The sequence below is a fragment of the Pan troglodytes genome, chromosome 5, assembly GCF_028858775.2.
Source record: "Pan troglodytes isolate AG18354 chromosome 5, NHGRI_mPanTro3-v2.0_pri, whole genome shotgun sequence".
Taxonomy (NCBI): domain Eukaryota; kingdom Metazoa; phylum Chordata; class Mammalia; order Primates; family Hominidae; genus Pan; species Pan troglodytes.
The window spans coordinates 129,302,523-129,325,771 of NC_072403.2; the positions used below are offsets into that span (position 1 = coordinate 129,302,523).

A 23,249-nucleotide genomic window follows, 5' to 3' on the forward strand; every position below is an offset into this window, starting at 1 on the left:
AAAGAGGCCTAGCACAACCCTTCTCTGCTGATTCTTCTTTTTATAGTTCATTTTTGAGTATTATAACTGAATAAGCAAAGCACAGCTCCATTTTCCTTCCCTTTCTTGTTGTGAGACTCTCAATAGCAGGAATTAGGTATGCTGTGGACACCTTGAAGGGGAGTCCAATGATGGAGTTGTCAGCAGAGTGAGGAAAAATAACCAGGAGGCATCAGAAACGACAAAAGTTGAGAACTGGGCAGATGTGATCAGTTATATAAGTACAAGTAAATGTAAATATCATAGCTAAACATAGACATATTTCAAAGCCATGGTGATACATATGAAAAAAAAAAGGTAAAGTAGGTTTATGCTAAAATATCAAGGCAAAGAGAGAGCCAAATGAAAAAGGGAAGCTAGACTGAGCTCCATCCTATTTTCAGTACATGGCACAGTGGGTAAGAAAAGGCTCTGTTACCAGGCAGCTGGGTTATAATTTCAGAGATATCCCTTACCAGCTATGTGGCCTCAAGCAAGTATATAAACTTTGTGCCTCAATTTTCTCACCTGTAAAATGAGGTTAATAATAGTATGTATAACTCTGAGGACAAAAGGAGCTAATACATATTAATTAATGAGAAAAGTGGTCAACTCATAAATGCCTAATAAAAAATAGCTATTTTTGGCCAGGCATGGTGGCTCATGCCTAGCTACTCAGGAGGCTGAGGCAGGAGGACTGCTTGAACTCAGGAGTTTGAGGTTACAGTGAGCTGTGATTGTGCCCCTGTACTCCAGCCTGGGTGGCAGAGTTAGACTCTGTCTTTCTCTCTCTCTCATATATATATATATATATATATATATATATATATACACACACACACACACATACATGCATACATATTTTGTATATGCAAATATATGTTTATTTATTTATTTATTATGTTATTAGCTATTTATTAAATATGTTATTAGCTATTATCATTTTCCATCATGTGAAAAGAGATACGGGAGGTATCTAAAATGAATATAGCATACTCACCGATAAATGACCTAGAAATCAGATGTGTTAAAGACAAATAAGGTCTTAGGATCACGGAAGAAAGGATTCATTATAACAGACTATAGATATCGTCTTTAAGTAGAAATGTCTTTATTCAGACTTGGTACATCTCATTTGTTAGTGGTACATAGACATTGATCCATAGCCAATGAGAAAATAAAAATAAAGCATTGATTACACTTGTATTCTAACAGAATTGTATAATTAAGTTGGTAATATAATTTTAGAATATAATAAAGGAATGTAAATAAAAGATTCAACGCTTCCTCAGTTCTGGTGTCCTTAGTTTCTCAGAAATTTTTTTATGGTTCCCTGAACCAAAAGAATTCTCTAACAGTTTGATTTTTTAAGTAGTATAACTTAATAAGTATGTGTTAATACCAAATTGACTAACAATTTGGTATCTAACAATTTGGTAGATATTTGAAACAAATAAGAAATTGAAAGATAAAACTGTATATTTACTTCATCCTTAAATAAAAATAATTGCATACTAATGGGGCCTGTGTACCTGTTGGGCACTGCACAACTCCTCCAATCTTATGATCAGATTGGGTATCACCGTCGAACAGATTTCACATATCTCTGTGTTTACCTTGAGTGTTTAAAATACTCCATGGCTCCTCATGAGATTGCTGTAATGGCCTGGAGCACATCAGTGCACAGCTTGGAAACCATAAAATATACATTTTATCCACAGCTAATTCCCGTGACACAGAAAAAAAAATGTAATATCACTACCTCTCCACAGAAACGTCTAGGGTGTCTTTTGTGGGACACTAAAGGGCAGAAGCAAATCAGAACAGCAAGATAAGTTTCCCCTTCCGATTTCCATCAGCCACTGAGAGCAAGGAACAAGCCACTGAGTCAAGAACTACAACATATGGAAGAGCCAAGCATCCTTCAGACTTAAGGGAACTGTCTACAGCTCGGTGGGAGGATGCCCTAGGGAATTCTGGAAATGATATCTGCTGACATCCAAGCCATGACTTATCAAAGCGCTGGCCTTTTAGAAACTACTGGAGAGTTAACACACTAAGGCAAAGCTACTTTGACATGCCCAACCTACACTGAAATCAGGCAGAGGGAGCTGATAAACACCCAAGCCACCTAGTTGCTCAAAATCTAACACTGAGAAGCATAGCTTCTGTACATTTTACAAATTTCTAGAGCCTTTTGGGGAGTCATACACACAGTACGCACTCTATAGGATAACTTCTAGCTGAATAATGAAAGGTACATTCAATACAATATGCCTATACTTTCCAGTCATTAAAACATACTGCCCAAAGTAATTTACAGATTCAATGCCATCCCCATCAAGCTACCAATGACTTTCTTCACAGAATTGGAAAAAACTACTTTAAAGTTCACATGGAACCAAAAAAATGCTCACATTGTCAAGCCAATCCTAAGCCAAAAGAACAAAGCTGGAGGCATCACGCTATCTGACTTCAAATTATACTACAAGGCTACAGTAACCAAAACAGCATGGTACTGGTACCAAAACAGAGATATAGACCAATGAAGAGAACAGAGCCCTCAGAAATAATGTCACATATCTACAACTATCTGATCTTTGACAAACCTACAAAAACAAGAAATGGGGAAAGGATTCCCTATTTAATAAATGGTGCTGGGAAAACTGGCTAGCCATATGTAGAAAGGTGAAACTCAATCGCTTCCTTACACCTTATACAAAAATTAATTCAAGATGGATTAAAGACTTAAATGTTAGACCTAAAACCATAAAAACCCTAGAAGAAAACCTAGGCATTACCATTCAGGACATAGGCATGGCCAAGGACTTCATGTCTAAAACACCAAAAGCAATGGCAACAAAAGCCAAAATTGACAAATGGGATCTAATTAAACTAAAGAGCTTCTGCACAGCAAAAGAAACTACCATCAGAGTGAACAGGCAACCTACAGAATGGGAGAAAATTTTTGCAATCTACTCATCTGACAAAGGGCTAATATCCAGAATCTACAATGAACTCAAACAAATTTACAAGAAAAAAACAAACAACCCCATCAAAAAGTGGGCAAAGGATACGAACAGGCACTTCTCAAAAGAAGACATTTATGCAGCCAAAAAATACATGAAAAAATGCTCATCATCACTGGCCATCAGAGAAGTGCACATCAAAACCACAATGAGATACCATCTCACACCACTTAGAATGGCAATCATTAAAAAGTCAGGAAACAACAGGTGCTGGAGAGGATGTGGAGAAATAGGAACACTTTTACACTGTTGGTGGGACTGTAAACTAGTTCAACCATTGTGGAAGTCAGTGTGGCGATTCCTTAGGGATCTAGAACTAGAAATATCATTTGACCCAGCCATCCCATTACTGGGTATATACCCAAAGGATTATAAATCATGCTGCTATAAAGACACATGCACACGTATGTTTATTGCAGCACTATTCACAACAGCAAAGACTTGGAACCAACCCAAATGTCCAACAATGATAAACTGGATTAAGAAAATGTGGCACACATACACCATGGAATACTGTGCAGCCATAAAAAATGATGAGTTCATGTCCTTTGTAGGGACATGGATGAAGCTGGAAACCATCATTCTCAGCAAACTGTTGCAAGGACAAAAAACCAAACACCGCATGTTCTCACTCATAGGTGGGAATTGAACAATGAGAACACATGGACACAGGAAGGGGAACATTACACACCGGGGCCTGTTGTGGGGTGGGGGGAGGGTGGAGAGATAGCATTAGGAGATACACCTAATGATGAGTTAATGGGTGCAGCACACCAACATGGCACATGTATACATATGTAACAAACCTGCACGTTGTGCACATGTACCCTAAAACTTAAAGTATAATAAAATAAATAAATAAATAAAAGAGAGAAAAAAAAAACAGTGGCATTCTCTGACATCAAGTCTGCTCAGGATGTACATTTGTCTGTCATTAAGATAGAAGTGAGTGTACCTACTGAACTTGAGGACAAAATCTGGTCCTAAACATTAGTCATGTACTGTTTCCTCTGTTTTGTTCTGAAAGAAGAATCTTGCTGAATCTTTATCAGAATGGCCTGTATGTTTGAAATTATTGAATTCTCTAAATAGATATTTTTGATCATATTGAGATGCAGAAATCAAGATGTTTTGAGAGGTGTTTCATTATCTTTACATAAGTACAAGTCACTAGAGTGGTGCAGCCTATTTTTTAAAAGTCGTGTGTGTCCTCTTACCCAGTATTTCCTCTTCATATGCACCTTCCGCGCTGCTACAGCCAACCTCACATGACTCCCGCTGTGGAAGACAGGGAGCATGACAGTCAGGGCAGCCTTGGTACTGGTTTTGCTGATAAGCTTCAACTAAATTTTAAAATCCGAATGCCTAATATGCAAGTATATCTTTGACCAATATACGAGTAAATCTTTGAAATCGGAGTGCCTAATACGCAAGTACATCTTTATGTCAACTATTTCCCCTGCAGTAAAACTCCCACTTGCTAGACTGGCACTTCCCAAACTTTTGGCCATGCTCCATAGCAAAAAATAATTTAACAAAACAACTTAGTACACACATACATGTTGAAAAAAAGATTCCTGAAATGATCCTTACTTTTCCCTCCATTTTTAGAAGTTTTATTGAAATATATTCACCTGCCATAAACTCATTTATTTAAAGTACACAGTTCAGTGCTGTTAGAATATTCAGAGTTGTGCAATAATCACCACAATCTAATTTTAGAACATTTTCGTTGTCCCCAAAAGAAACCCCTTGTCTGTGATGTGCTCTTATATGTACAATGATATTCTGTTCTATTGTTTCATTTTGTTTAATGTGACTCTTGGTTGGCTGAATTGATTTGACGACCCTCTAATGTGTCACATCGTATGGTTTGAAAAAACACTGAGCTTAGCAGTACAATTATCTGCTTGCCATTTTGGTCAATGTTTTAATGAGCTTAAAACCTAAAACTTTAGAGTAAAATGATGCTTAGGGATTACCTATTTATTTTATATATCCCGGTCTTCCTTGGAAAATTAAAAGTTGACTATAAATTTGTAGAGTAGCTGAATATTTCAATGAATATCTTTATACAAATGCTGAGTTTTAAAATCTATGAAAACTTAATGATATTTACATTTTATCTCATTAATGAAAAATACAGTACATAATTTGATGACTGAAACACAAATTTCCTGCACCTCTTAACAGATGCGTTAACATCAGCTACAAAACACACACACACATACTTGCAGAAAAGGCGCATATTGTAAAACTACAACACAATCATGATCAATCTTCCTGCTGTCTTTCAATTTGTAACTATAATACCTAGGACAACATGCTATTGTTTCTCATGGTAATAGCGGAAAGCAGGCACAATACATTTGCCCTAAAAAGAAGAGCTATAACTTGCAAACATGAACAGTTCAATGATTGATCTGCATACTAAAAGGAAGGGTGCCTGATAAGCCCAGGTTTGCTTAGGTAAGGATTAATTTAAATACCTCAGTTTGGGTTTGGAATTACTTAATTTCAAGATTTAGTATACGTTTCGCATCCTGTTTACATATTTTAGTGAAGCCTTCAACATATTTATTAACTGCAGAGAATAAACAAACCAATTAACAGCAAAATTATTATATAACATGAGGGGTTTTTTTCCAACAAAGAAAACTGAGGAGAAGAGACGAGATGTATTTGGAAATATAGATTATTTTGAAATATAGGTAGTCTTGACAATCAGGAGAAATTGTGGTCCTGTTTTTTCTGATATTTTCAGGGGAAATCGATAATAAAATTCCCATCCTTCTGGGAGTTTAAAAGTTATCTCAAGTGGAGGCAAAGCTAACAACTACGTTTCCTTCTCTCAATCTCTCTCTCTCTCTCTTTCTCTCTCTCCCTCCCTCCCTCCCACTCTCTCCATCCCCCCACTCCTTTCACCTCCCTTCACCCCGCCCTGAACCATGGTGGCAATTCAACATTGGACTTCAAATAAAGTTATCCAGTGTTTCTCAAGCTTGAGTTGCCTAGAGAGAATCTAAAGATGGTTGGATTTAAGGAATTTACAGAATCTGAGCCTGAAGCCTCTGGATGGGACATTCATGTGGAATATTCCACGTTACTGAGCTGCCATTCCCACAGTGGAGGCCAAGTTTACTCTTCCCAGGGGCTACATCAGCTTGCTCTCTCCGTTCCCCCACATTCCCATCTTCCTCATCGTAGTCAGTCCATCTTTATTGTCCTTCTGGCTCCACCCTTGGTTTCCCAGACTGGCACACAGGCTGCCAGTGCCCTTTCCAGCTTCTGTAACACTAGGAAGCCTCGCCCACTGCCCTCCATATGAACTGAGGCATTGTTCCCTTAAAAATTATTCATTCATTCATTCAAGAATATTTGAACAATTGGCCTTTTTCATGCCAAGCATGGTTTTGGGATCTAAGAATATGACAGTAAGCAAGAAATTTAAACTCCCTGCCTTACAGGACTTCCCTTAGAAGGAGGTAGATAATAACTGAGTGACAAATTTTTAAAAAGAAAAAATAATTCTGATAATGAAAATTGCTAGGACGAAAATAAGTCAAAGGCACAGGTATAACTAGGCAGAGAAGGAGACTTTATTAGGGTGATCCAAGCCAAGACTTCAGTCATTAGGAGGAGCTGGGCTTGCAGAGATCTGGGCAAAAGCAGAAGCAACAGCACGATGAAAACTTTGAGGCAGGAATGTGTCTTCTATGTCAAGAAAGAGGGAAAGGTCAGTGTGGCCAGCACAGAGACCAAGGGGAGAGTGTGAGATGAAGTCAAGACAGGCAGGCAGTGGAGCTGGTAGACCTTTGTATTTTGTAATTTTTCCAAAGAACAGTAAAAAGCCATTGAAATGTTTCAGGTACAATAAGATCAATTGCCTATAATAAGATCTATTTTGACTATTTTATATTACATATATAAATATATATGTATATATATTCTATTGTTTCATTCTATGTATAGCTATATAGCCAAAGGCCAAGATGCAATGATAAGATCTAATTTGTGTTTTAATTATCAGGGATAAGCCATCTCACTAGCTATCATCATTTTCCAAGTTCTATTTCACTGAGCTATCACTTTCAAGATTATTCTTTCCAAGAAATATGAATTGCAAAAATGACAAGCTTCCTACGTTCAAACATCAGTGAGTAAGGAGTTTGATTTCCTAAAGGTGTGGATAACTGAGGTGATAGATAGATAGATAGATAGATAGATAGATAGATAGATAGATATACACATAGCATGTATTCCTGTTCAGCTCTACTTTATTTAAAGTGAAACATTTTAAAGTGTAAAATAGCGAAGTATAAAGAGAAAGAATAGTTATACAAATTATAACACTGAGAGGAAAGATTTACACTATATAAGCACAGAAAACTGAGCAGCATAATGATTAACAAAGAATTAGCACATTACAGATCTAATCCTGGGCTGCTTCGATGCTTTAAAGGCTCTCTCTCCCTGATTTTCCTGACACTGGTACATTTATCCTAGGGACTATTCTTTGGGGGTAATTTTGCTTTTATCACATAAAAGGATTCGCAGGTAATTTTTTTTTTCTATCTCAATCAGGAGAGACCTTTGTCTCTTTACATATGGGTGACTTTTCTCCTCTGTTTTCTGTCTCTCTTCTTAGCCAACCGTCACCTCCACCGATTCCCAAGAAAAATTGCTCAGATGCAATTTTTATAACCAACCAGTAACAACTGAGAAAACATGCCAATTTAATTTTTTGTTTGTATTTTTGCTCTCTATTAAGAGGGAATTTTTTCTGTTTTACTAATGAACAATAATTTATACTCCTTCCCCAGGCTTCTGCTTACCAGTTTCAAGGATATTTAAAAAAGAATACAACATAGGTTTTAAAGTTTTTTTCTTTAGGGGACAGTCGTGCTATGTTTCCCAGGATGCTCTCAAACTCCTGACCTCCATCAATCCTCCTACTTGAACCTCCCAAGCAGCTGGGACTACAGGTGCACACAACCATACCCAGCCAACATAGGTTTTAAACTGATAAATAATGTAGCTTCTTCATATCATCTATTGTCAAATAACCTTATTTTGAAGGGATGAAATACAGGACAGGTAAGTTCAGCTGAAGACTAAGTAGGAAACATCAAAACGTCAAGGTCTCTTTGAAAGAGAGAAAATCAAGTGTAGCAGAGGTTGCTTAGAGCACCATAAGGACACCTGGGCAGGGCAGTGTGAGACATTACTTACCATTGGGAGAAGAGGTGGGTAGAAGCTGTCTTGCAAAATGTTGGCAAAGGATTTTGTTGCACAAGAAAGAAAATTACGGCCAGGCTTGGTGGCTCATGCCTGTAATCCCAGCACTTCGGGAGGCTGAGGTGGGTGGATCACTTGAAATCAGGAGTTCGAGATCAGCCTGGCCAACATGGCAAAACCCCATCTCTACTAAAAATACAAAGTTAGCCAGGCATGGTGGCACACGCCTGTAGCCCCAGCTACTCAGAAAGTTGAGGCAGGAGAATTACTTAAACCTGGGAGGCAGAGGTTGCAGTCAGCCGAGATTGCACCACTGCACTCCACCCTGGGTGACAGAGTGAGACTGTGAGAAGAAAGAAAGAAAAGAAAGAGAGAGAAAGAGAGGAAGAAAGCAAGAAAGCAAGAAAGTAAGCAAGCAAGCAAGCAAGAAAGAAAGTTGCAATTAAAGGATTCTCTTTTCATGTCCTATATTTAATGATAGTGCACTATACATTGTGGGGAAGAAAATGGAATCAGCAGAGATATCTCTGAATGTGCCTCTTCCTTCTCTCCCCTCCATTACCCCAACTCCAACTCTGCCCCGGGTCCAGGGATTATAACCTCCCAAACCAGATTAGAGTAATATATATGCATATGGTGAATGTGTGTGTATGCACATAGGAACATATATATTATATACATGCACATAGATACATAAAACAGTAAATATTTGTGCCAAAATGGAATTTTACAGTCATCTGTATACTCAGAGTAATAACACTTTGAGGAAGAATGTCTCAGTGCACTGAGAATACTTTAGGTTTCTTCACCCCTATTTTAAAAGCTTTTTAGAGACCAGAGATGAAGACATGTGGCTTGATTACATCTTTTTTGTGATTGCCAACTCACCTCACAAACGGTGGCATAAGTATCATTCTGCATAGAAAAAAAAAAGACTACTTAAAATCTTGAAAGTTGTAAATAATTTTAGTGACACTGAGCTGTACAATCATTTCAAATTAATTTATTGCCCCACCATTGATAAACAACCAAAAAAACAACAGAAACAAAGGAGCCCAGAGCAGGACCCCCTGTCTAGGCAGGACACTGTATAAGCAGCTCTAAAAATTAAGCTGTTTGCATCACTGGAAAAATGGGAGAATATGATGTCCACCAGAAAAATCTCAGCAGGCTGAGGTAATCTGTGGTGGACCCAAGTTAAGAGAGTGAAGGAGTATTTGCAAATGCCAAAGGTAAATAGAACTGGAAATGAAAACCACCAATAGCTCTTGCTAGCAAAGGACAGCAGATTCCTCTGCCCATGCTGGCCCCTGCAGCAGCCACACAGCCTCCTGGATTGTTTCCCAGCAACAAATGGTGCTTCCCATTCATTCCTTCAGCAAATGTTGACTGAGCAGCTGCTATATGCCCTGCACTGTATTCAGTGCAAGAGATAACCATCTAAAAAAGACAGACAGCATCCTGCCCCAACACAGCTTACATGTTGGGATAAAAGATACTAAACACACAACTAGACAAATTATTTGTTTGAGTTGCAATTTCTGAGAAATATTTAATAGCCACTAAGTCCAGATAGCACATGCTGTACCTTTTGGTAACTTCCATTCTGTGAGGCACTCAGTCACAAATGTGAGAGTGGGCATAGGTAACTGCTATAATAGAACTTTGCAAGGACACACTATATAAGTAAAACTATGAATATACTCTAAAAACTATGTATATAAAAAGAGGTTAATGCATTATTTAAATCTCAATGTTATAATTTAACTCATTAATAGAAAATGACATTAGGATTCCCCAGCATTACCACAATTCTTATTGATTTAACCCCTGACCTGAACAACCTAAACAAGGGAACCCACTTTTAAAAGGCAAAATTCTTAATCACGTGATCAGAGTAGTTACAACACGACAGGCTCTATCTTTAGGAGAAAGATTCTGTTATTATCCTAAAATGGATGAAGAATGTAAAGTACCAAGGGGTTAAGTACCTTAAGTTACACACTGAGTGGCAAAAGCCAGGCTACATAATAAAATGAAAAATAAAGTATCTGGGGATGTATTTCCTACATAAAGGGGAGTAAACCAGGTGTTTACGGCCCTGAGTTAGACACCTACTATATTTCCTGCATAGAAACTTTGAACATGACCTACGGCCCTGGTATCCAAAATGTGGTCTGGGAACCACCAGCATTGCAACACCTGGGAGCTTGTTACAAGTGCAGAATCTCAGGCTCCACCCAAGACCTATTGAATCAGAATCAGCATTTTAATAAGATCCCAGATAATTGCACATTAAAATTTGAGAAGCATAGGCCTAGGAAATTTAACAAATACTGGACATTCTACTAAAAAACATTTATAGTTTTGGAGCGATTGAACATCCCTGGGTTCTGTTATTGGCAATAACCTTCCGTGACCTCTAGTCACATTAAAAATGTTAATCTCAATCTCTTTTCCATTACTATGTATTATCCAGGCTATTGGTTTTTTAGTTTTGTTTTGTTTTGTCTTAGGGTCAAGCAAACTAGTTGAAAGCCAATGGAAATGCAAATGGGAATCCTCTTACACAAATTTCCTCTTGAAAGAAACATCAGTATCAACATAGAAACCTAATTAATACTTACACACTTTAAAGCACAGTTTTTCTGATCTACAGAGTTCCAAAAGTGACATCCTTGGATACACTGCAAGAGACAATAACAGACAATGGTGAGTGATTGAAGAAATGTGACTTTTTCTTGTCACCTGAAAGTACAATGTAGTAACAAAAGGCATCACTCTGTGTTTTAGAAATAGAAACCTACCAAGAAACCTGAGGCCTCCAAAGGATCCAGGATTTTGGGATTCCAAACAGAGCTGTCCTATCTACAGGTAGAACAAGGCTTGTGGCTCACTGCAGGGCAGCAGAGTTGCTGAGTGGAGTTAAGCCTGGCATGTGCAGGCCTAGAAGCCAGAGAATAGCCAACCTTCAGGGAAGACACCGTACACTGGGTAGTTGTCAAAGGTAAAGCCCAGGACAATGTGGCATTGGTATATCCTGGGTCCCTAAGGTGTCCTCACATATCAAGCAAAACTCAAAACTGGTGATTCAACCAGATGGTAGCATGTCAAAACCTAAATAGGTAGACAGTTTGGGGAGTCAGCTGCCTACTAGCACCTTTCACCCCACAGCTGCCCTGAAAACTCTGAGTTGCCCTGACCTGCTATCAGACAGATTTGATATATTTCTTCTTACCTTACTTAATTCATCTGTACCTGTCTTGACCATTCCTTCCACAGGCCACGGTGGCACCTGGATTCCTTTTTCTTACTTCCTGCTCAGTCTCCTTTGCCATCTCTTTTTGCCTCTCTCCACCCCTTTGGTGTTTGTGTTCCATCTTCAGCTTTTTCTCCTCTCACTCTTCTATTTCTCCCGGAGCGAGTTCATCCCCTACCTCAGCTTCAAGTGATCTGGATGTTGATATCCCCCAAACTTCCAACTGCAGCTGAGGCTCCTTCCTGAGCTCCAGACCCAGATATCCACTGGCTCATTAGATGTCTCCATTTAAGTTCCTACAAGCACTTCAGATCCATCATGTGGAATTCAATTCCTTACTTTCCATCCTCAAATTTGCTCTTTCTCCTGTGTTTCCCATTAACGCGTTACATTCTCCTGAGTTGTCCAAGCCTGGAACCAGGGTGTTTTCTTCTCTCACCCCAGTCTCCCCTCTCATGGAAAACCCACCACGAAGCCCTATTGACTTATCTGGTCATTAACTAAAATCCATCTGAGTTCATCACTCACTGCCTCAATTTTCTGTTTTGCCATTTACCACTTGCCAAAAACCTCAGGGAGGACCCCTCTTGTTCCCACATTTGGAGTGATCTTTTTGAAACAAAACCTGGTTACACTCTTATCTAAAACTCTGTATGTCTTTCCATCATCTTGTGAGTTAAGACCAACTTAGCAAGCATGGCAGACAAGGCCTTTCGTAATGTGGCTCCATGTAACTTGGCAATTGGTATGTAACTTGGCAATGGGTCTTCCACCTCCCTACCCTCTATACATGTACCCCAATTTCCAAGCAAGCTGAAATACTCAGTTTCCTTAACAACTTAGGCTACTTCACACCTTTGTGTCTTGACAAAAAGAGCCTTCTCTGATCGATAGGCTTTTTCCCCTCTAGTCCATCTGGAAAACTCTTCCTCTTTCTAGTTTTAGTTTGAAGTCCTTGCAGGCAAGTGAGGTGCCTTTTACTCTTGTGTATTCTCTTTTCACTCCTCACACACACCACAATTCTGGTTCTGATAATGCTGTCTGGCCATAATTTTATGCATATGTCTGTCTCTCTGGTTTTAAGTATGCATCTCAAAAAGGTTGAGAGTCCTTTTAAACAGAGACCCTATTTTTTTCATTGTTAAGTTTCTAGTTCCTGGCACAGTGCCTTGTGCATGCTTATACCTTAAGTCACTAAACACTTGTTAAACAAATGAATACATGTGCAGAACAGTAATAAAACCAGAAAATGTCATTGTTAGAAGAAATATTGGAGATGATCTCAAATAACACATAATAAAACTAAATCTCAGAAAAATTAAGTAATTTGTCCAAAGCCACACAATTACATAGAGACAAAATCATGCACTTGGATTGGTCCTGTGCTATTTCCACTTCAACACACTTCATTTTTATATAAATTCAGACTTCTCATTATTTTCAATTTGTCTTCTTCCAGCAAGGATAAATGAGATTTTACTTAGCAATTCTTACTGTGATAAAATCTGATCATTGTCCCTTCATTATCAACACAAACATTGTAATATTCCTGACAACTGAAGAAATTACTTACCGGTTCACTCAGATTATGTGGTGTGCCAAGGTCAGGCTGCTGGCCCTGAAATGAAGAAGGAGGTAGTAAACACCAGCCATCAGTACTGGGTTCCGTGTAACTAACACACCTTTTAAAAAAGCTTCCTGAAATAATGTTGCCTCCTCCGCATTTTGTAATTCTAAAGTAAACAGCCAAATGTTTTAGAGGCATTAAATTCATCACTACCAGACAAAATGCTGGTGCAAATTATAGATATAATGTCTTAAGAACTTTGCAGGTACTACAAAGGTGGGAGTAAGAATGTGGCTATAGGGAGAGAGTCTCATGCAGAATTAAATAATCCTGTGGCATTGGTCAGTTAATCAAGTCAAAGGACTCCTAGGTGAGTGATGAACTGTGTTCAGACTTTTCCTTTTTAAAATTAAGAGCAGGGAGAAAATGCAAATTGGTATGTAGTAAAACATAAGATTACTCTTTTATGGCTCACATACAAATTTTAAGAACTTTTTTATACTGGAGGAAAATAAAAGAAATAGGAACTAAGGACAGACATCTATAAATTGCTCGTTATCTCTCTGGTCATAATTTGAATAGAGTCCTTCATAAACAAGACAGTTTACAAAGGATGGCAATCGGATAATCTGGGCCATCAGATAACCAGATAAGTACCAACATAGTGTTCTGTGCTTGGTAGAGAGAAGAGAGCAGCATTCTATCACTGAGCTCACTGAGCATGCTCCTCCTTTCTATCCATTTGGCTCTTCACTCCATCCTCAGCACCTGGAACACTGCCTGCTAGAAACAGGTGTTCAATAAATACTGATGTGCTAAAGGAGTAAATCCATTAATTCAAAGTGGTTTCCCACGTAAGGATATTCCAAAAGTCCCTTGAAAACATTATCCAATGGCTTAATATTGTGTGGGTTGACTTGAAAAGTAATCAGACTCAAGAACCAAAGAACAAATGTTGCCTATTTTTTTCTTTAATTTGAAGCATGAGTGAGGATTCCTTTAAACTCCACCGGTTATATTTGTAGGAAAAGAAGAAGGATGATTATTGGCTTTTGTTTTTAGATAATAAACATTTAGATAGTAAGAATTCTATCTGTTAGATGAATTTTGCAACCGAGTGCTTAATAGTACTTTCCCTAACCGGTTATATTTGTAGGAAAAGAAGAAGGATGATTATTGGATTTTGTTTTTAGATAATAAAGATTTAGATAGTAAGAATTCTATCTGTTAGATGAATTTTGCAACTGAGTGCTTAATAGTACTGTGTTTTCATGATTTTGTTCAAAAGTTGGTTGAATCGCAAGCAAATAAAAATCAGGTGAGAGATAATGAGTTGAAAATTGAATCTTTTCCTACCCCTTCAAAAATGCATGTTAACTCATAAAAGCAAAAGGGTGGATGCTGGGTAGACTTTGTGTTCCATTTTAAACAGTAGGAGAGCAGAGAGATTTCTTGATGATCACAGTCACATTGTAACGGTAGTGAGTCCTCATGGCTCTTCTCAGTAGTAAATTTAACGGGCTGAGTGAAATGACCATCAAATGGTCTTGGGCAGGGTAGCCTCACAGTCAGGTCTAAGGGTTTCTAATGAGGCAGATTTTGTCAACACTCTTCCCTAATCTCCACTCATTCCCCATTCTTCTCCTCACAAGTACAATAGCTAACATTTATTGAATTATTGCTATGTTTCAGGCACTCTTATAGGTGTTTTACACTAAATCTCATTGAATCATCTCAGCAACCCTATAAGGTAGCTGCTAAAATTAACCTCATTTTACAGCTGGGGCACAGGGAAGTTTAGTAAATTACCTGGATTAGGATTTGAAGGGGGCAGAGTGATTGATTCCAGAACCTGTGCTCTTAACCGGATGCCTTCCATAATCTCCACCAAAATCACATTTTTCATTTTGAACATTAGGATCCCCGCTGGTTTGCCTTAGCTCCAACTACTCCAATTATCTGCTTCCAATAGTCAAATTCAGTCCCAGATCTCAAACTTTCTTAACCTAATACCCACTTCTTGACATAAGCTTTTCTATTCTGCCCACCTCAGCCAGAACTAATCTCATTCTTTACTTCCTACCCTAATAAATGTTGTGGGGTGGGGGGAGGGGGGAGGGATAGCATTAGGAGATATACCTAATGCTAAATAACGAGTTAATGGGTGCAGCACACCAACATGGCACATGTATACATATGTAACAAACCTGCACGTTGTGCACATGTACCCTAAAACTTAAAGTATAATAATAATAAAATTTTAAATAATAATAATAATAAATGGAACAGAGCAGAATGATCTGTATTTTAATTCCACATGATATTTGCTCCCAATGTGATATTCTCAAAGTTACCTGTGCCATCTAAACTTAGTGGTCGTATCCGGGACATAAGTAGGATAATACTTAATTCATAAGCTTCTGTGAAGATTCAATTAAATGCAATAATTATTATAGTGCAGTGCAGGCACTTAGAAATGTATTAGTAGTATTATGTCCCAACTTGCTGTTAACAGCCTTTTGCATACATATCTTTGGTTAGTTAAACAATAATATCCTCAGATAAATTTGATGTATAAGATTAGAGGTATATTTTCTCTTTCAATTTTGAGATTTAATAACGCATTCTTTTCTAGAAATTTATCCATTTACATCCAACCAACAATTCATGAAAATAGAAATTTACCTGTACTTTTTCCAACTATAAATGTTTTTATCTTTGCCAATTTGATAGAAGAAAAATTGATAATTTATTTTTATTCTGCAATTCTGTGGTTGCTGTGAGGTTGAATATCTATCACATGCTTTTTAGCCATTTTTATAATATATATTATATATTATATTGGAATATACGAATTGGAATACATATTATATTGGAATTATATATATTATATTGGAATTATATATATTATATTGGAATATATATATATATATATAGGAAATATATATATATTTCCAATACCTTTTGGGGTACAAGTGGTTTTTGGTTACATGGATAAATTATATAGTGGTGAAGTCTGAGATCTTAGTGCACCTGTCACCCAAGTAGTATACATTGTACCCAACATGTAGTTTTTCATCCCTCACTCCTCTCCTTCCCTCCCCCTTCTGAGTCTCCAAAGTCCATTATACCACTCTGCATGCTTTTGTGTACCCATAGCTTAGCTACCACTTATAAGTGAGAACATACGGTATTTGGTTTTCTATTCCTGGCCAAATAATGGCCTCCATAGAATAATGGCCTCCAGCTCCATCCAAGTTGCTGCAAAGACATTATTTCATTCCTTTTTATGGCTGAGTAGTATTCCATGGTGTATATATATCACATTTTTTTATCCACTCATCAGTTGATGGACACTTATACTTCTTTTTTGAAGTGGCTGTTTATATTCTAAATTCATCTTACATGCTTTTATGTGTATCAGGGATTTTTTCTTTAAAAACATTATTTATCATGTGTAATACTTTTTTTCCACTTTTTGGCTTTGCAGTTATTGTATTCTGTTGTCATAACAGTTTAAGTTTCTAAGTAGTCAAATTTATTGATAATTTCTTTTTAGGGAGTCTAAATTTTTTAGTTAGGCTTCTTAAGGCATTTCTACTTCAAGATTACAGAAACAGTCACCCCAATTTCTTCTAATATTTTTATGAAGTAAACACTTGCTTTTTTTTGTTTATTTGTCTGTTTGTATTTAAGTAAACCTTTCTGTTTTTGTTTCTTAGAAACAGAGTCACCCAGGCTGGAGCACAGTGGTGTGATCACAGCTGACAGCATCCTCGACCTCCCTGCTCAATCAATCCTCCCACCTCAGCCTCCTAAGTAGCTGGGACTACAGGTGCATGCCACCACGCCTAGCTAATTTTTGTATTTGTTGTAGAGACAGGAGTCTCACCATGTTGCCCAGGCTGGTCTCAAACTCCTGGGCTGAAGGGATCTGTCCGCCTCAGCCTCCCATAGTGCAGGAATTACAGGCATGAGCCATCGCACTTAACCAAAAGTCATACCTTTTTACAAAATATATCCTGAAATTTATTTGAATCTGTCAGTTATGTAGGAATTTTTTATGCTACATGGATAGCAACTCATTGGTTTGAATTGTCATCTTTATCATATTTCACATTCTTTATGTACATGGTTTTATTTCTTGATTGTATTCTGTTTTACTCACAGGTTTATTCCTGTAGCAATAAAAACTATGCTAATTTGTAAATATTTTATAAAATTTCTGAATTATGATCTTATTATATTATTTTGTTTTAATGTTATATATTGATATACAAGACAATTTTTCATGTCTGTACATTAATTTTTTTAAAATCTTCCAAATCCTATTATTTCTAATAGTCTTTCAGTTGATTTTCAGTTTATTTCTTTGGAACTTAAGATACAAATCAAAAATAAATGTATTGTCATCACCCTCTAATATTATAAAAGCACATCATGTTTGTAACAGCCTTTAACTGTCTAGTGATAGAAACCTTGATATCTCAGTATTTGATAGCTTACTTTAGGGCATTGATTACATAATTTACTTCTTTTGTATTCCGAATTGCATCCACCACAGAGCTGAATATACATAGATACCTAGGAAAATTTACTGAATGGAATCCATTCAATAAATTGATATTGAATGAAATTTATTGAATGGAATTGATACTCCTGAGCCCTTCTCAATGTTAGTTCCTCAGTTGTTGTGACTTGTTAATTCAAAAAAAAAGGGGGTTTGTGATGTAATTCAGGAATGGAAAACCAAACATCGTATGTTCTCACTGATAAGTGGGAGCAAAACTATGAGAATGCAAAGGCATAAAAATGATACAATGGGCTTTGGGGACTTAGGGGAAAGAGTGGGAGCAGGGTGAGGGATAAAAGACTACAAATATGGTGTAGTGTATACATGGCTGATGGGTGCACCAAAATCTCACAGATCACCACTAAAGAATTTACTTATGTAACCAAATAGCACCTGTTCCCCCGATAACTTATGGAAACATTAAAAAAGGGTTTTGTTGCTAAAGATGGGAAAATTATGATTAAACAAAGCTTTTAACATGTTATTGTGCCCTGTGAATCTACAAAAAGAGGGCATAGCAAAACACACTTCCACAAATGATTCAACCATGAATTCTTTTTTCTTTCTCATAAAGGATCTCACAATACTAGTGTTCTGAAGAGCATTAATTGTTTGTTGTTTTCTGCAGCACATGGCTTCTAGAATTCAAAAAACCTTTTCAGTTAATACTTTCAACTAGTACATGCAGATCTCTGTTAACCTAAGCTAAAAGTAATGTAAAATACCAATGCTCAAGCATAGAACTCTGCTTCGTGCAATTTGGCCCACAATTCTAACATTTTATTTTTGGACAAGACATTCTTGTGGTGGTTTTTTTTTTTTAAGAAAACATTTCTCAATATCAAGAATCACCCAATAAAATTATAGATGACCTTCAGAGTAAATGCCCATGTTTTTAAAAATGATACAGAAAATATAATAAATTTGAGCACTTTGTATATCCTCTCCTGTGAACCATGGTTACATTCAATTGTACGTTCACTTCACTTTTGTCCCTCCAGGCCTTATGTGGGAACATGTAGTACTTTCACTGGTCAAATTGGCAGGCCGTGTCTCTCTTGCTGTTGCCACAAATCAGCTGTGCCATTCTCTGTAGGTGGTGAACGGAAGGCAACTCAACAAAGGAACAAACTGTCTATTCCTACTGCCAAACCCTGAAAGCAAGGAGCCCACACAAAAAGATAAGAATAAATAAAATGACAGTAAAATAAAATGGAGACTGCAATATTGGAAACAACTAAAATCAGTTTCAGTAGCAGGGAAATTAACAAATAAATTATGGTGGTACATTCATATAATGGAATACTCTAAAGATAATAAAGATTCTGTTTCTAAAAGAATTTCAGGGTCTAGGGGAAAACTCACAATAAAATGTAATGAAAAAGCTGGTTGCATAGCTGGGTGTAAATTATAGATATATATGTATACATATATATATATGAGGAAAAATACTAAAAGAAAATTCAATCAAAAGATTACTAGGGCTAGAATTAGAAGTTTTTTATTCTTCTGTAGTTCTCTATGTTATAAATATTTTATTTAAAATGTATACTCTTATTATAATTAGAAAAAAGTTAAAATCTTTTTTAGAACATTTAGTTTTCCATTTAGTAGTCGAAACATTTAGTAGTTCCATTCTTCCATTTTTAAGTTTGGGTTACAAATATAAAAAACTAAAGCATGCAATTCTATATTAAAGGCAATGAAGTCTTTGGCAAAGATTTATATAAAATACTAAACTTTTTAAAAAATGCTACTAACCATGGTAAACCTAAGTAGTGTTTTGAACTACAGTTTCAATCAAAAGTGTATAAGCGCAAGTTTCTTTTTTAATCTGCCACTTAATTCTATCTCCAATACTTTAGAATAATATAATGAATACTATATTTAGTACTTGCATTATGTTTAAAAGTATGGCTATAGATAGGGTCATATGCAAACTATCATGATATTTTATTTGTCTTTAGACAGGAAGAGTGCATTTTCTCTGTCTATAGAGTACTTGGTTTTTAAAGTTAATTCAGTGACTGTTTTAAGCACAACTAAATTACAACTGAAAAGAGATGGTACAATAGTTAGAGAAGGGATGACACCCAGAAATGAGAATGAAAGCATGAATTTCCATATAAAAAAACTCACTAACTAAAATAATAAATGCACAAACAGAAATAAATAAATGTACAAATAATTATTGCTTTAAAATATAATATTATTTTACATGGCATCTGTATCTGCTTCCTTTTTCACCCCGCTCCCTACACAGCTGGAATTAGCAGGCGTTATCCTGTGGCCAAACCGATTTCAGGTTTCAAGACAACTACTAATGACTTTGTAATAAATAAGTTTAAATAGAAAGTTTTTAAGTGTGCAAAATTGGCAAAATTGATTCCATTTAAACCTCCTTTACCCAGTCCTCTAGCCCAAAATATATATGACCATGTACCCTAAAGAAATAAAATAGCCTGCTTTATCTTCTGCAATTATAAGGGCTCCTAACTTATTTAAGAAAAAATAATCTATCTTGCCTTGTTGCCACCACTTCTCATAAGAAAACTCCTCATAAAGAGAAAACAATTCTATCAGTTACAACAAGCTGAATTCTACATATTCCAGTTCCTGCAAAGACAAATATTAGATTGTGAGACTTACCAGATTAGTTACACACGACTTTAGGCAGCTATTTAAAACCGTACACTGCACCACAGAAATCCATAGGCAGCCAAGAGTTGCAAAATTGACAAGTTTTGGAATAAGACAGTAAATGTTCTTCATCACTTCACCAATGGCAGATTTTTAGATGGCCGGTCTAATTTTCTCCATTTTGCTATATGAATTATTTGGGCTTCATCACTTCAGTTGGAGGAGTAGCTGATGGATTTTGTTTTGTTTGTTTTGCTATATTAGGATATACTTGCCTTTTGAAATAATACTTAGCCTTTTTCATTTAGACCTTTGAATGCTTGAAAGCTTGTAACAGTTCCATAAGAGCTATTTCATAACAGCTTCCTTTTACTCCCATGAAGAAAGTCACCCACTGACTAAAGGTTAGCTCTTAGAAGAGCACTTCACATGGAAATTAAAGAAAACGAATTGTATTTCAGCAAGGGTGTGACACATGCAGTCTGAAACTGGAACATTTCAGTGGGTCGTCCACCACCTTACTTCTCCGAGCTCTTTTCAGCTCTGCAGGGAATTGGGTTTTGACCACGTATGCTTTAGCAAACAGTAGCACTATTATAATAAAGAATTATTGAAAAAATAGAGGCACCCAAATCAAGCAATGCAACTGAGAGAGAAAACAGAACTCAGAAGCCAAATACATATTTTTAAATTTAAGAGCAAACAAAGCTGAAATTAATAGACAAATACCCTGGGAGAGAGTTAAAAACAAGGAAGTTGGTTAGAGTACTCTCAGAACTTTACTACATATTAACTAAAATACTGCCTTATCAGTTCTATCGAGACAGCTGAAACTAGTTACCAGAAACCTAAGATATGTTCAAGTGTCTGTCTTAAGAAGGAAACATTGTGCAAGCTTCCTTCCTGCCTGCCTTCCTTCCTCTCTCTCTCTTTCTTTCTTTCTTTCTTTGAGACTGAATTTCTGTCTGTCGCCCAGGCTACAGTGCAGTGGCATGATCCCGGCTCACTGCAACCTCCGCCTCCCAGGTTCAAGCGATTCTTCTGCCTCAGCCTCCCGAGTAGCTGAGACTACAGGCGCCCGCCACCATGCCCAGCTAATTTTTGTATTTTTAGTAGAGACGGGGTTTCACCATGTTGCCCAGAATGGTCTCGATCTCTTGACCTCGTGATCCGCCCACCTTGGCCAACAAAAGTGCTAGGATTACAGGCGTGAGCCACAGCGGTACAACAGGCCAACCTCCTTGTTTTCTTAAATAAATTATACTAAATGTAACTTAACCTTTTCTTAATGATACAAGGTTCTCCCTATGAGTAACACATGCATGAGGTTTTGTTTTGAGCTGAATGGCTTTTGATTGGATTTGTGTTTGTTTTTTAATTTTTGTGGGTACATAGTAGGTGTATGTATTTATGGGGTACAGGAGATGTTTTGAAACAGACATGCCATGTGAAATGAGCACATCATGAAGAATGGGGTGTCCATCCCCTCAAGCATTTATCCACTGAGTTGCAAACAATCCAAGTACACTCTAAGTCATTTTAATATGCACAGTTATTATTGACTGTAGTCACCCTGTTGTGCTATCCAGTAGTAGGTCTTATTTATTCTTTCTACATTTTTTGTACCCATTAACTGTCCCCATCTCCCATCCCCCACCCCACCCACCACTACCCTTCCCAGCCTCTGGCAACCATCCTTATACTCTCTTTGTCCATGAATTCAATTGTTTTGATTTCTAGATCCCATAAATAAGTGAAAATATGCAATGCTTGCCTTTCTGTGCCTAGCTCAATTCACTTAACGTAATAATCTCCAGTTCCATCCATGTTGTTGGAGGTGACTGAATATGGCTGAATAGTTCTCCATTGTGTATATGTACCACATTTTCTTTACCCATTCATCTGTTGATGCATACTTAGGTTGCTTCCAAATCTTAGCTATTGTAAACAGTGCTGCAATAAACATTCACATGCAGATATTTCTTTGATATACTGATTTTCTTTCTTTTAGGCATATACCCAGCAGTAGAATTCTAGATCATATGGTAGCTCAATTTTTAGTTTTTTGAGGAACTTCCAAACTGTTCTCCATAGTGGTTGTATTGATTTACATTCTCATCAAAAATATACAAGGGTTTCCTTTTCTCCACATTGCCACCAGCATTTGTTATAGCCTGTCTTTTGGACATAAGCCATGTTAACTGGGTAAGATGATATCCCATTGTAGTTTTGATTTGCATTTTTCTGATGATTAATGATGTTAAACACCTTTTCATATGCCTGTTTGTCATTCGTATGTCTTTTGAGAAATGTCTATTCAAATCTTTTGCCTATCCTTTGATTGGATTATTTGATTTTTTTCCTATAGAGTTGTTTGAGCTCTTTATTTATTCTGGTTATTAATCCCTTGTCTGGTGGGTAGTTTGCAAATATTTTCTCCCATTCTGTGGGTTTTCTCTTTACTTTGTTAATTGTATCCTTTGCTGTACAGAAGATTTTTAACTTGATGTGATCCCATTTGTCCATTTTTGCTTTGGTTGCCTGTGCTTGTTGGGTATTGCTCAAGAAATTTTTACCCCAACCAATGTCCTGGAGATTTCCCCTATGTTTTTTGTAGCAGTTTCATGGTTTGAGGTCTTGGATTTAAGTCTTTAGTCCATTTTGATTTGAATTTTGTATACGGAGAGAGATAGGGGTCTAGTTTTATTCCTTTATAGATGGATATCCAGTTTTCCCCACACCATTTATTGAAGAGACTGTCTTTTCCCCAGTGTATGTTCTTGGCATCTTTGTCAAAAATGAGTTTACTGTAGGTGTGTGGATTTGTTTCTGGGTTCCCTAGTCTGTTTCACTGATCTGTGTGTCTATTTTTATGCCAGTAGCATGCTGTTTTGGTTACTATAGCTCTGTAGTATAATTTGAAGT

The 23,249-nt window shown here is 36.9% G+C and overlaps 1 protein-coding gene across 5 annotated transcripts in view; it reads right to left on the bottom strand.

Moving 5' to 3' along the window:
- The window catches only part of ROS1 (ROS proto-oncogene 1, receptor tyrosine kinase), a 139,965-nt gene extending 119,219 nt beyond the window's left edge, over positions 1-20,746 (bottom strand). The window contains exons 1-5 of one of the 5 annotated variants that reach the window (XM_016956213.4): positions 20,334-20,746; positions 13,118-13,162; positions 10,913-10,972; positions 9,174-9,200; positions 4,265-4,325 (exon numbers count right to left, since the gene is read on the bottom strand). In XM_016956213.4, the coding sequence (XP_016811702.3) occupies positions 4,265-4,325; positions 9,174-9,200; positions 10,913-10,972; positions 13,118-13,162; positions 20,334-20,456 (316 nt within the window). In that variant the 5' untranslated portion in view covers positions 20,457-20,746. The remainder of the gene's footprint in view (positions 1-4,264; positions 4,326-9,173; positions 9,201-10,912; positions 10,973-13,117; positions 13,163-20,333) is intronic. The other 4 variants (XM_016956214.4, XM_054686207.2, XM_016956215.4 and 1 more) reach the window with 4 other exon arrangements.
- Positions 20,747-23,249: the final 2,503 nt, after the last annotated feature.